At 39.1% G+C, this 13,971-nt stretch overlaps 1 protein-coding gene across 5 annotated transcripts in view; it reads left to right on the top strand.

The window, feature by feature from the left end:
* Window positions 1–4,123: 4,123 nt before the first annotated feature.
* Mitofilin (inner membrane mitochondrial protein mitofilin) overlaps window positions 4,124–13,971 on the top strand; it is a 54,497-nt gene continuing 44,649 nt past the window's right edge. For 3 of the 5 annotated variants that reach the window (XM_067104197.1, XM_067104198.1, XM_067104194.1), the window contains exon 1: window positions 4,145–4,299. In XM_067104197.1, the coding sequence (XP_066960298.1) occupies window positions 4,255–4,299 (45 nt within the window). In that variant the 5' untranslated portion in view covers window positions 4,145–4,254. Of the gene's footprint in view, window positions 4,300–13,971 lie in introns of all 5 variants that reach the window. The other 2 variants (XM_067104196.1, XM_067104195.1) reach the window with 2 other exon arrangements.

Genomic DNA, 13,971 nt, shown 5'->3' with positions numbered 1-13,971 from the left:
GATTTTTAATCACCTTTTAGGGGTAGATCACAACATTAAAAATAATGCTTCTCTCAATGAAGAGGAGAAGGGTGTGTGTGTGTTTTTTTTGTTTTGTTTTTTTGAGGGGGACTAAATATTTAAAAGAAAATCTGTTTAACTCACAGTCGAGGGGTCCGTGCTGCGTAAATTCATTTTAACACGAATACAAATGAACTGAAAATTATCCTGGCAAAAGGAGTTTTTACAATGAGGAAAGATCGGTGTTCAAGTTTTCAAAGAGAATAATGATAGTAAATAGTTTGGATCGGAGAAATGGACACTGAAAGGGATTATGAAAAAGAGAAAAAGCTATAAGGGTTTGAAATGTAAACTTTTAGGAAGATGAAAATAAAAATCATGATCAGATAGATTTATTTTTTAAGGAAAAATCTAGGGGAATTTGTTGAAAGAGGGGTATGTAAAGTAAATGCACTGACTACAGTAGGCTACGTATTTTGAGGGAAGGGTTGCTGAGAGAGGAATAGCAAGGAATAAAAAATGCAAGATGTCTTGAAAGTCTGTAAGAAAAATGAAATAGTAGCATTGCAGTGTGCATACTGTAACACATTCTTTTCCTCTCGAAAATGTTAGCTCATCATTCGAGTTCAGCGCTAGTTAACAAATTCCAGTTTCAAGCTTTTGATTCTTATAAAATTTGTGTCATATGAGACAGAGCCGAGAAGGCAAGTTACACAATACTCCAAAGCTAGGATAGTTGGACGTTTATTTAGCATACTTATACAGGAGCCAGGAGTGACCGAAGCTCTACCCGGGCTAAGCGACGGCAATTCTAAACGTGGAGTTTGTGGTCCGAAGATGATCGTTATTGCACATGGGAATAAAATCAGTATGCATACTGTGCATTTTATAGTTGGATATTGTATTCACAGGGGAATTTTCTCACTTCGCATTAATTTCCAGACGAAAACCCATAGTAAGGTCATGGCATATTGCATGAACAGAACAGGAGCTTCCCAAAGAAGGTTTTGGTATTATTTTTCTTGAAGATATTACTGCACGCTTATTGATATCAACCATTACTGAACAATCACTGGACCAATGTCTTCATTTATCGATGACATAATTCCCAACATTTCTTATTAGATAAAAATAAACGAACCTCTTCAGACTTTACTCATCGTGTGCCATGGATTTATAAATGTTATTGTGAGGGGTATCGCATAGGTTGCGGGTGTCACGGGGAAGTTTTGCATCTGCTGTGCTTTAGTAGTACATATATATACTATATATATATATATATATATATATATATATATATATATATATATATATATATATATATATATATATATATATATAAAAAGCACAGCAGAAGCAAAACCAAAACTAATTTAACTGTGTATAATCATTCACGTATTTGTACAAATCTTTAACATAAGAAGACGTAGGAGCTTTTGCTGGTACAACATAAATTGAAAATTAAAACAATGAGATACAGAATTTACACAAGATTTTTGCAACAGGCGGTTGAAAGTAAAGGTTGAGATAGTTTACCTACACTCTTAGTGCTGTTGACTTCACATAATTCTTTCAACGATAAGCTCGCGGTAACGAAAATAACACAATACTCTACTGGGTGAACGAGGACGTGACTGAGAGGTTGCGTTCTCTCCAAAAATTGTTTAGAAAAAAGAATGATCCGATACATCATAGTCTTTAAAGTAAAGGTAAGGTAACGTAATAATGTTAGACAGGCTAAGAAAGTCATGATTTTATTTTCAGTTAATATCAGAGTATGTTTGAGGAACCTTGATTAATATATAATGCACGAAATTTTAGCGTTTAGGAAGACTAAGTTTGTTAAATCGATGACACTCGAAAATACATTTATCTGGGGAGCAAGACTGGTCTCCAGTATTTGTATTTTCAAGACGTCGTTCAGCGGATCTCTTCTTTTTAGTTCTTGCTTCAACTTACTGAATGGTCTGGGTGCCTTGTTCTTAAAAATCAGTTTTCCTAATAAACTTCGTTGCATCTTGGCTCTGTTAATCTGTATTTATGCACGCTCGAACGCACAACATTGCTTTATGTAATATATATCGACTTAGAAGGCTTCTTGGATCATTTGGATTCATAATCTTGATCTCAGCTCGGTTGAGAAGGACGTTGCTCTTCCCGATGGGGACTTATTCATTATTAGTTTGATTTTCTTATTAATCGAACCTTGTACGCGATTTCTTTGGCCAATAATTTGGTATACCGTTATGGAAATAGTTACAGAAATCTGTCCTTTTGGTAACATAGTTATGTACTAGCATTTCAGCTCGTTCTTATTTCAACCTTTCTTCAAGAAGGCTACAGTTTTATGCAGTTATTCTTACTTTCACAACATTTGGCATGAGATTTGTCATATTGAGTTATTCACTAGTTACCACTAATAAGTTCATTTATTTATTATAATTTGCACTTTGATTTTTACTGCTCTAATAGGCCTATCAGGCGTCTTTAGATTCCCTATTGACGTCATTCATGTATATTCTGGTTCCCCTTATTTATTTTCAGTGCCTTCTTTTCTATACAATACATCTTTCGTCTTCCTTTTGTATTTTATTTTGAGCAAGATTTCCATAGTATTGTTCATAACCAGACTAAAGCCTGTATGACCATAAAAAAGACAGACAGTTTTTTTTTATACAGGCCCAAGAACACTACCTTGCGATTCTCTTCTTGACAAACCCCCTACATACTTTAGGGTTTGTATCACAAGTTCATACACAACTTCACTGAAGGTTGCACTACAGTCTGTAAAGCTATTCTTTTCTTAAGGCCTACAGATTCACCAATATGGGTATTATCTCTTCAGAATGCTTAACAAGCTTCAGGGTTATTACTGTTTCAGTAATTTTCGACAAAAATGACAGGTTAGATGTTAGTCTATACGAATCTAAAGATAATTTATCTCATTTACTCTTGAAAATTTAACACTTTCTCACTATCAGGATAAAACTATTCTGTAGACTCATGTTTATAATTGTTGTTTTGGTATAACTCTACAACTTCACGAATATATTTCGTTGTTTCAATGTCTGCCGAAGGGAATGACGTCATCGCAATATGTCTTTCTCTTGTCTGACAGTGTCGCAGGTGTTCCCATTTTCAGCCTTAAAACATTTTACATTTTCAGTCGCGGATTCTAGGAAATACAATATCATTATCTTTTCATACTGTTTAGAAATGTTACACACATTATAGGTATATATATATATATATATATATATATATATATATATATATATATATATATATATATATATATATATATATACATACATACATACATACATACACACATACATACATACATACATACATACATACATACATACATACAGTATGTGTGTGTCGTGAGTTAGATTTTAATGAAATGCTATATATATCAAATGAAACAGTGGGCAGACTGAATGAGATATGGAAGTCAAATAGATTGAATAGCATAAAAAAATATGAATAAGCCTATTGCAATATGTGTTGCCATATGGACATGGATGACTATATGACAATGAAGCTATATTTAAAGCATTTTGTCAATTTAAGAATAAAGCTTTAAGGAGAACATCAGCAGCCAGATGGCTTGGTAGAGTTAGAACGATGCCATATGGGAAATACGAAAGTTTATAATTAGATGAGAATAATAATGGTGAAAGGGAGACGAAAATGGATATACACAGTACTGAGTGGGTGCCTGCGTGCGAGCAAACGCTTGTGTTTATTTAAACACTAAGGTTATCTGTAGTTAATTATGCTCTTTTCCTTTTACATAGTCTACACAGACACTATATGTATATCTTTACTACCGTGTGCTTAGTGCGACAACATCACATTTCTCTCTTTTTTGTTAAGCCAGTTGGCCCAATTTCCAGCTTAGTAAGCCATAATTCTTAACTTTCCTTCTCTCCTACTAGTTCTTTCTAACTAAGATATACAGTACTCACTTCTTCACTAAATAATGGAGGATAATTCTAATTTAGACTTGTTATTATGTGTGTTGAATTAATTACGCATACATTCTTTATTTTGCTAATTAGATCAACCCGTAAATGCCGTGCATAATTGAGCATTCATTGTCACTCGATCACAAGGAAAGAATGAAAAACAATACGAGAAATGAATCTTCGAATCGCGTGAGGTAGAAAATACGGAAGTGACGGTGGTTGCGGTGGGATCGTCTGCCTCCTCCGCTTGGTGGGAAGATTTACCGGTTGAGGCATTAAAATGCTACGATTAACCTCCAGACTTAATTCTCATGTAACATCAAAGGTGGGACGACTTCCAGTGGGCTTTCATGTATCAGCTGTTGTCATTTGTCTCGTAGTTTGTGTTCGCATTGAATTGAAAATCAAACTTGTTTTGATTTGTTTTCCTTTGCATGATCAGCTGATGAGATTGCCATTGCTAATTGACCTTGCAATGATTGACCTTATAAATTTGCTGTTGCCATGTATCTTTAATATGTAGAGTGCACTTTAGACCTGTCATTAGAAACACTCGTAAACAATAACTGAGTAAGGAAAATTGTAAATTTGCTTGCCCAACTGCTTCATCCATTTTCTGCATGTCAGCAACGGCAAATGGCTCTCCAAATCTTTCCGGAGACGTCATTGTTATGTAACTGCTTGGAGGATGCATATGTTTATCAGAGTTTGTTTGGAAATGACTGCCATATAACTCCCAGTACCGTGCTTAGTGTTAGTGTTGGTCTAACTTTGTAGGCCCTAGTTAGGCCGTCAGTTCTTTGGTGCCTGTAGGCTATCATTCTATTTACTAGTCCAGCTGCATAAGCAGATTAGATGGTAGGCTAGTACTTTGATATTTTATTACATAGCCAAATGAATAAACTGTATAACTGTTGGTTATCTTGTGATTTTCGGATTTTGAACATTGGTACAAATAACTTTTTGTCTTATTCTTCCCCACATCCAACTGTTATGAAGGGTCCCAATGGGAAGTCGGGGCTTTTGGCTGGGGAAATTCCGAAAACTAATGCAAGTGCACCTGTCAGAAAGTTATTGAATGTAGAAATGATAACATGATCTGATGAAAAAGTGCAACGTTTATTTGTAGTTACAGTAACATCCACTAAAAGATTCAAAAGGCATGAAAATGTTGCATGGACAGTTGCAGTGATGCATCCTAACCTAACCTGCACACAGGGTGCGTGGGCCATACATAGCCCTGCTCCTCCCTCTTAATCTGACTTTAAATGCTTAATCCTAACCTACTTTTTCCAGATCTAAGTAAACCTAGGGCTTTGGGGTGGGCCTTTGGGTGTCTAGGAGCAAGGCACAGACTGAACTGCCCCCCAGTCCCCCACACACACCCCTACAGATAATAAGTAAAGTAAAATACTGGAATTCATCTTGATGTATTTTTCACACTGGGCTTACTGGCAAGGGGAATACCCCTGAGACCTGTCTCCCTCTTAGGATTGCATACAGCATATTCCTTATCTTGAGTTGGCAGATACACAGGTAAAAGGTAAACAATTCTTCTTGACCCATACCCAGTCCTAGTAATTGATTCTTTCAGGCTAGTTGTCGTATAGGAGAGAGGATTTTAGTATAAAAATGTAAGAATTTTTAATGGATTGGAAATACAGTTAACTATTAAGTAATAGAAAACTCAACAAGGTGCCATATAAGTGCTTGTGAATAGTGCATGCATTACAACAACCTATCACCTCTAGTGTCAAAGAACATGAATAGAAACATCATTGAAACAGCAACATTGGACTTAGAAAATGATGGAAGCCTTCATATTTTTATCAGATAATACATAACATTCATTTACTCCCCATAATCCCTGTAGAAAAGACTCCAAAATGACATCATTTGACCATTTCTGGTATTAACTTTGATGTGAGCTAAGAACGGGGAGATGAGGTGTGAGTTGCATTGTTGTGGTAGTGACTTATTGGTCCTAAATACACCCTGGCACTCTGAGGCATGTACATTACTAATGATAAATTGAGACACATACATTACTAATGATAAATGGCCTTCTCATTCTGTACTTTATTTTAGGTTCCATATCTTTCGTGATTGTTCACCGTTTTGCTCCTGCTTTTTCAGTATTGTGTTCCTGACCTTATTTTTCAGTGTAAAGTATTTGAATGACAACTTTTTTTGGTTTCTACCAAGGAAAAGAGAAGAAAAGATAGAAGTTGATAAGAAGTGGCGATAAGTTTTTGAGGTTGTTTCGATGTTTCTGTAGTTATCATTTTATAAATTGTAAGAAAATGAATGGCCCTAGGCTACTTTTAAAGGAAATGCTGATAAAATTCTCTTCACTGAAGATGTGAATGGACCTAAGAAAAGACAGAAACATCTTGTTGATCATCACCAAAGAAGAAGTGGTTAGTTTTAGGAACCTAACACTTCTACAGTCAGACCAAAATGACAGTGAACATGTAGTATGTTTGAAACATTCCTGCTTTTCCAAGATTTTATTCATAAAATCTTGACCAAGACACATTGCCACATCTGTATACCAGATCTGAAAGGGTAAGCAGTTGGACTTGATTGTTTTGTGTACCTAACTGTGAAAATGTGAAGTGGAAGGTTTCCTACTGCATCAGTTAAGTGCTCAGACCCAAGAAGTGATTTGTAATGCCCTCCACTGTAAGTGGGAAAAGAAAATAAAACCACTATGCATATCTTTGATCAAGCAGTTCAGTGCACAATTGCTGTAACTAAGCAATGCAGAACTACAACATATCATATATGGAAGGAAAGGGAAAAAACAGCAGAGACAAATTTGAAAATCACATTTTCAAATATGAAAGAAGGAAAAGATCTCCAACAGTGACAAACATAATGAAGGATAATGTGTATGTGGTTAAAAAAAATTACACTAAATGATGAATTGAATTCATGAATTGAATTGTTTTCATCATAGGGTAGGATAAGGATGGTCTAGTTTGTAATCCTCCAAGAATGAAGTATTTAAATGCCTAAAATCAAGCCCAGACTCACTAATTAAAGTAAATGATACAATGAGATAAAAAAAAACAAGAAGTACTGTATTGTTTTTGACTCCTCAATCAAATTAAACTAGCTCTGCAGCAGTCTCTTGCCTCTGGGCAGCCCAGGGATGGGATAAGTGGGATATTATGACTGGACTAAAGAACTCTGAGTTGAGGGAGGAATATTAACTTGAGTTGAATTATAAGTCTGGAACGACGTTGGCAACACACCTAATGACAGCCCTGTTTGTAGTCACTTTGGTTTGACTATAATCTAAGTGAGACAGGTCCACAAGGGAAAGCAGCCCAGTATGGGAAAAAATAAATAAAGGTCAGTTAAAGACTAAACTGTGTAGAGAAACAATAGAATCAAGTAGATGAAAGTTAGAATTATCAAAATTTAATGAAAATAGGTAGTGAGTAAAAAACAGAATAACTCTGTTATTGTAATATTGGTGAGAAAAGGCTCAAGTGAGCCTACATATGAAGAAACATTGAAGGAATGATTTTAACTTCTGAAAGTTATGTTAAATATGATAAAAAAACTAGAGATGTGGAAGTTTACCATGTTTACTGATTCTTCGTACCAAGAAGGTACTAGTCAAAAGGGATGCAAAACTGACTGGATAATCTCCAAATACATAGACTAGTCCCAAAGATGTTCTGCAGTGACCAGTATACAGTAAACCCCACGTATTCGCGTTCTCATGGTTTGCGGACACGCATTCGCGGGTTTCTCTGTGGAACATATCTAGCAATCATTCGCGGAAAATTCACCCATTTGCGGTATTTTTCACTGAGAAAGATTCACTAATTACTGTATTTTCATATAATTTTCATGAATAAATGCACTTTTTGTGATAAAACTATTAAAATACTCAGGTATAAGCATTCTTACAGGGTTTTTCTTGGTTTAAGCTATCAAAATGGGCAGTTCTAAGTGTTTTTAGGGGTTTTAAGCATTCATGGATTTGACCTATTCGCGGGGTGTGGGGCGCATCCCCGCGAATCTGGGGGTTCACTGTAATTTGTTTGGGATTCATATATAGTCTTGACCTAAAATGATATGTAGGCCTTAGCTCTAAGGCTTTCCTTGACATAGCTACCAGTTGGAAGGCAGACTTGCAAAGTATATTACAAACTTGTGAGTACATTGTTTAATTAAAGTCTTCACTTTCATATTAAAAAACTAGGCTTCATTATTGCTGTACAGGCCAAATTCAGTTCAAATTTCACTCTCCGTAACCTCACAGTCAGGGCTAAATATATACAGCATTAAGCACACCCCTGGACCGGGCTAAATTTAAGGATGGCCAATTTAAAAAAAAAAGGTCAATGGAAAGACGGAGATATGCCGATGCACATAGTATAAGGAAAAAAAATTTAAAAAATTCTCTGTACCTTCCAGCGGAAGTTGAAAGCGAATATTTCCAACCCGAAAGACAGTCATAAAAATATGCTAATTTTACCAAGTTGCAAGTGTCTTTTCTAATATTTTTTTAATTAAATTTTATTTTGTCATTATAATTACCAAAATCAGTAACAAATTCTCAGTATACAGTACTTACCAAGTAATTACATTGGTATAGTTTCTATTAACCAGCAGCTAAACATTTTGAAATTCGCGGGTTGCGCTATTTTGTTTGGCTACTGTAGGTGCCTAGCCCCGCCCACTTCTGGGTAAGAGAGGAACAACTAGCAAAAGTATTCAATTTGTTTGTGCCATAATGTTCATGTGAGGGGAGGAGGGAGGGCTCCAATCGTGTAATTACTTGCTAAGTATATTGCCGTGTCCCACTTCTCTCCTCTTTATTAGGGCATGACACTAAAGTAACGTGTCCAGGGTAGGCATGGTAATTATTGTAAGTAGGAACAAGTGATTTTTTAAAACAGTTAACTATATTCCAAAAAGACTTAAGGTTAGGGGGGAAAATGATTAATTGTTCCTGTTTCTGGTTTATTTGTATTTATTGTCTTACAGTTTCCACCTTATACAGTAGTATGTCAACTGGTTCGAGACTTTGAATATTGGATTGAAAGACTTAACGCATTTGGTTAAGGGGAATAATGTTCTGAGAGTCAATCATGCACTCACACTTATTCTTGCGCTGTCTTTCGGTTTCTTTTCGGCTTCCCCTCACTTTGGAATTGTTCTCCACTCTCTCTCTCTTTTCCGCTCTTATCATCTCTCTATCAACTCTGTCCCTTTTCTGTGTAGTTGTCCTTATATCTCCTATTTTCCCCTTGTGTCAACCATAACGTCATATTCTGGTCAGCTACTGTGTTGCTGAGGCACCTCCTCCTCTTGCTTCATTCCAACTCTTGGAGGTGTGTTTTAAGGAATTCCTGTTGGTTGTTGGGTATTGGCTCCTTGTAGGATGTCTTTAGGTCTTTGGCATTAATGACATTTGATTGGCTAAATCATCTAGGCCTGACCTGTGGGAGTGGCATAATTCTTTAGACTTCTTTGAAGGCAAGGGGGTGAGGGGTGTCTTCCCATGTTCTGCTTCCCGGTTGTCCCTTCGCAGGACCCTTTGGTTTCAGCCATATGTGACTTCCCTTAGTGCCTCGTTAGTACTTGTGTGTTCTTGAAGTTGTGGTTGGTGACTTGTTGTGACAGGCAGAGAGATTTATGTGAGTTTATGGTCCCTTCTGCGGACCCAATGGAAATACGACATTTCCACGTCGAAAAAATACATTGTCTCTGTTCTCTCAATACATATATATAAAACTTTATTATTTCATTATAAAAATGTCATTTTTTGTAAGTAACTTAATTATTTTATTATAAAAATGTCATTTTTATATAAGTAACTTACCAAGTAGTTACATTGCTGATTCCCACATTGACAGGAGGTGGGATGCATGAACAAATCTACCCCAGAACATCAATAGTGGTAATGAATTTGAGAATAGGAAGGATTGCTAGCATTAAAAAATGCCTGTTGTTTCCTTACCTGATAAGGGAGCTGCTGCAGGAAGGTACTGCCTCTATTGGCACTCTCCTTATCGTATAGTGGCGTGGCAGTATAGCCGAGGCTCGCCTACTATATTAGTGGGTACCTTGTAGCAAGGATGATTCCAGTTGCTGGCAAAGGTAATAATACTGCCCAGGGCGCAGTAAAGAAAAAACTGCAATGAAATAAATGCCACTTCACTTCACAAAAAGTTAAAAACCACTGCCCAACTACAAAGGACTGGAGGGCACTCCGGTACACTGTACCCCCAGGCTCCCTTAAAAACTCAACCACCTCAAATCAAGCCGAAGAAAGGAAGGATGGAGTGCTTCCTATGCTTCTTCCCCCAACACCACGCCAACCAACGAAAACGGACCCAAAGTTCTGCAGTTATCGTAAACTGTTTCAATTTCCTTCAAATATTGAGTTGCAAAGACCAACTTACATTTCCAAAGAGTCGCTTGCAATATCGAGGAGAGAGACTTACATTTCCCAAAAGTTGCTTGCAATATCAAGGAGAGAGACAAGTTATGCTTGAGTTGCAATGAAGTGGCTACAGCCCTAATTTCATGAGCTCTCACTTTACACACTGGAAAAACTCATCTTCAACAGAAGAATGGGCTTCCGAGATGAGGTCTCTAAGGAAGAATGCCAGGGCATTCTTTGAAAGTGGCTGAGAAGGATTCTGAACAGAACACCTTAAGGTGTTTGAAGGACCACAAATCTTCTATGTTCTGTGAAGATAAAACCTTAGAGCTCTCACAGAACACAATACTCTCTCTTCCTCATTTGGGCCTACAGTCTCAGAAAAGCTTTTAATTGCAAAGGAACGAGGCCATGGATTAGAACTAGACTCTTCTTGGCTGGAAATCCTAAAGTGAAGGAACAGACAGCATTCCCTTGGGAAAACCCATTCTTTTGTCTATTGCATGGACCTCACTGATTCATTTTGCGGTCACTAAAGCGACTAGAAAGAGGGTCTTTCTAGTTACGTCTCTCAGGGAAATTGAATGCATAGGCTCAAGTCGGGGGCCAGACAGCCATTTAAGGACCACGTCCAAGTTCCATGGCACTACTGCTACCTCCTTCTGTCTTGTAGTGTCAAACAATCTAATTAGATCAGATAAATCCTGGTTAGAGGAAAGGTCCACTCTCCTCTGTCTGAAATAGAGCTTAACATGGCCCTATAACCCTTGATCATCGAGGATGACAGATTCCTGTCGGTCTTAAGTTATAGTAGAAAGTCTGCTATTTCGGCTATAGATGTCTGAGAAGATGACACTCTGTGCTTCCTGCACCATTCTCTGAAAATTGTCCACTTAGCCTGATATACTCTATCAGAGAGCTGTCGCCCTCATTTGGCAATAGCTTGCGAAGCCGATCTTGAAAACCCCTTCTTTCTAGGAAGTTTTCTGACAGTCTGTATCCTGTCAGGGCCAAGTAGACAATCCCTGATGAAAACCCCAGAAGTGGGGTTGCTTTAGCAGATGAGGTTTTTTGAGGTAGCAACCTCAGAAAGTTTGCGAGGAGGTCAAGAAGATCCGAGAACCATTCCTTTGTTGGCCAAAAGGGGGCCACTAGGATCATTGACAGATTTTGGTGAGTTTGGAATTTGTTGATCACCTGTCTTATCATGCTGAAGGGGAGAAACGCATAAAGGTGAAGGTGACTGTTTGACCAGTCCTGAAGCATGGCATTGGTTGCCCACGCTAAAGGATCTGTAACTGGCGAGCAAAACAGAGGGAGACGATGGTTTCTGGAAGTTGTGACCAGGTCTATGACCGGAGTCCCCCACAACTTCCAAAGATCCGAGGAAAGATGAGGATCCAGAGTCCACTCCGTGGGTAACACCTGTCTTCGGCGACTTAGCTCGTCTGCCAGAACGTTGAGCTTCCCCTGAATGAAGCGAGTAAGAAGCTTGACTTGAAATTGCTCTGACCAAAGCAGAAGATCCTTTGCTGCGTCGTAAAGGGAGAAAGAGTGTGGCCCCCCTTGGTTTTTTATATACACCAGGGTAGTCGGAGTGCACTGATTGTCTTGTTGTACACTTCTTCTTTGAAAAATTATAACTCCAGATGAACTGCCTGCAACTCCTTGACATTTATGTGCCAGTTTCTTTGTTCTGGAGACCAGGTCCCTGAAATTTCCTTGTTTACCAACAGAGCTCCCCAAGCTAGGTTCAACGCATCTGAGAAGAAGTGTAGGTTGGGGTCCAACGGAAGGAGAGATTTCCCTTGCGACAACCTTCCTTCTAAGCTCCACCAACACGGATCCTCTTTTATCTCTGGAGTTACTCGCAACACGAAAGAGTCTGGGTATTTTTTCCTGTTCCAACTGATTCTTAAGAAGAATTGGAGTGGTCTCATATGAAGTCTGCCCAGGAGTATGAATTGTTCTATGGACGATAACGTCCCGAGAAGACTCATCCATTCGTGGGCGGAGCATTGGTCGAGAAGAAATCTGTGCACTATCTTGAGGCAAGACTGTATTCTCTTCAGTGAGGGAAAAACCTGAAAACTCTGAGAGTCTATTATCATCCCTAAATAAAGAATCCGTTGTGATGGAATCAACTGAGACTTTGAACGTTGACCATCAATCCCAGGTCCTGGGCCAGGAGAAGAGTCTTTTGAAGGTCCCCCGAAGATTTCTCTTTCAGTTAGGCCCAAAGTAGCCAATCATCCAGGTAAAGGGAGATTTTGATTCCCATTAGATGGAGCCATTTTGCTAAGGGAGCAGGCACTCTGGTAAACACTTGAGGCGCCGTCGATAACCCAAATCATAGAGTGCGGAACTGGAACACTTTGTTTCCAAACACGAACCTCAGAAACTTCCTCGATTCCCAATGTATTGGGACATGGAAGTACACATCCTGCATGTCTATAGATGTCATCCAGTCTTCCTGGCGAATGGATGACGACAGTTCGATTTGTCTCCATCTTCAACTTTGTCTTCCAAACGCAGACATTCAATGCGCTGACATCCAGGACGGGTCTCCAGCCCCCTGAAGCTTTGGGCATCACAAAAAGACGATTGTAGAACCCCGGGGAGGCCACATTCTTTACTAATTCTATCGCCCCCTTCTTGAGAAGGGACGACACTCCTGAGAGGACCAAAGACTTCTTTGAGCCTTTGGAGTACGCTGACAGTGTTACTGGAGAGCGCTTAAAGGTGGCTTTTCTTTGAAGGGGATAGAATAGCCTTCCGTCAGAACATTGACAATCCAGGGCACTGGTCTCTCTCTCTCTCTCTCTCTCTCTCTCTCTCTCTCTCTCTCTCTCTCTCTCTCTCTCTCTCTCTCTCTCTCTCTCTCTCTCTCTCTCTCTCTCACTTGCAAGAGGCAGAATGGGTTGAGGATCTCTTAATGGCTCTGGAGACGAATCTGCTGGATGAACGGGATCTAGGCAGGGATCTTTGTCTGCTGCCACGAAAGGGCCGAGTCTGCAGCGGGGAGACTGCCCTGGAAGTATGAGCGGGCACCTCCTTAGGACGCTTAAATGATTGGGCAAGAAGATCTTCTGTATTCTTCTTCTGAAGATCCGAATAAATCTCCAGAACTGTAGCCTGTGGGAACAGGTGATGATGATCAGCAGGCTCAAAATACTGTCTGAGCTTGCTCTGAATCGGGTCTACCACAGAGGGCACTTGCTTGCTAGAAGAGGGTAAAGCCTGAGGCGCAGAAGTTCGAGACACAGAAGAATGCCCAGCTGCTCGTGGAACAATAACGGACGAAGGAGTCAAAGCGTCGACAGCATAAGCATGGTGATGCTCTGGCGCCAACGGAAGATTTGGTGCCAAAGTAAGCTTGGGCGCCACTGGGCACTTCATCTTAGTTGGCGATCCATTAATCAAAGAGTGGACAGGCGAAGATGGGCGCTCAGGCGCTCTGTGACACTCTAGAGAAGATGGGCGCTCTGACGCAGCAGTAGAGAAGGAGCCAGTGAGTGTTGAGACGATTTTGGGCACTCAGAAGAAAACGGGCATTCAGGAATCAAGGGAGCTTTCAACACTGCA

Source organism: Macrobrachium rosenbergii, chromosome 5 (assembly GCF_040412425.1).
Source record: "Macrobrachium rosenbergii isolate ZJJX-2024 chromosome 5, ASM4041242v1, whole genome shotgun sequence".
NCBI lineage: Eukaryota > Metazoa > Arthropoda > Malacostraca > Decapoda > Palaemonidae > Macrobrachium > Macrobrachium rosenbergii.
Note: the sequence above shows the minus strand (reverse complement) of the source record. Positions and strands in the feature narration are given on the sequence as shown.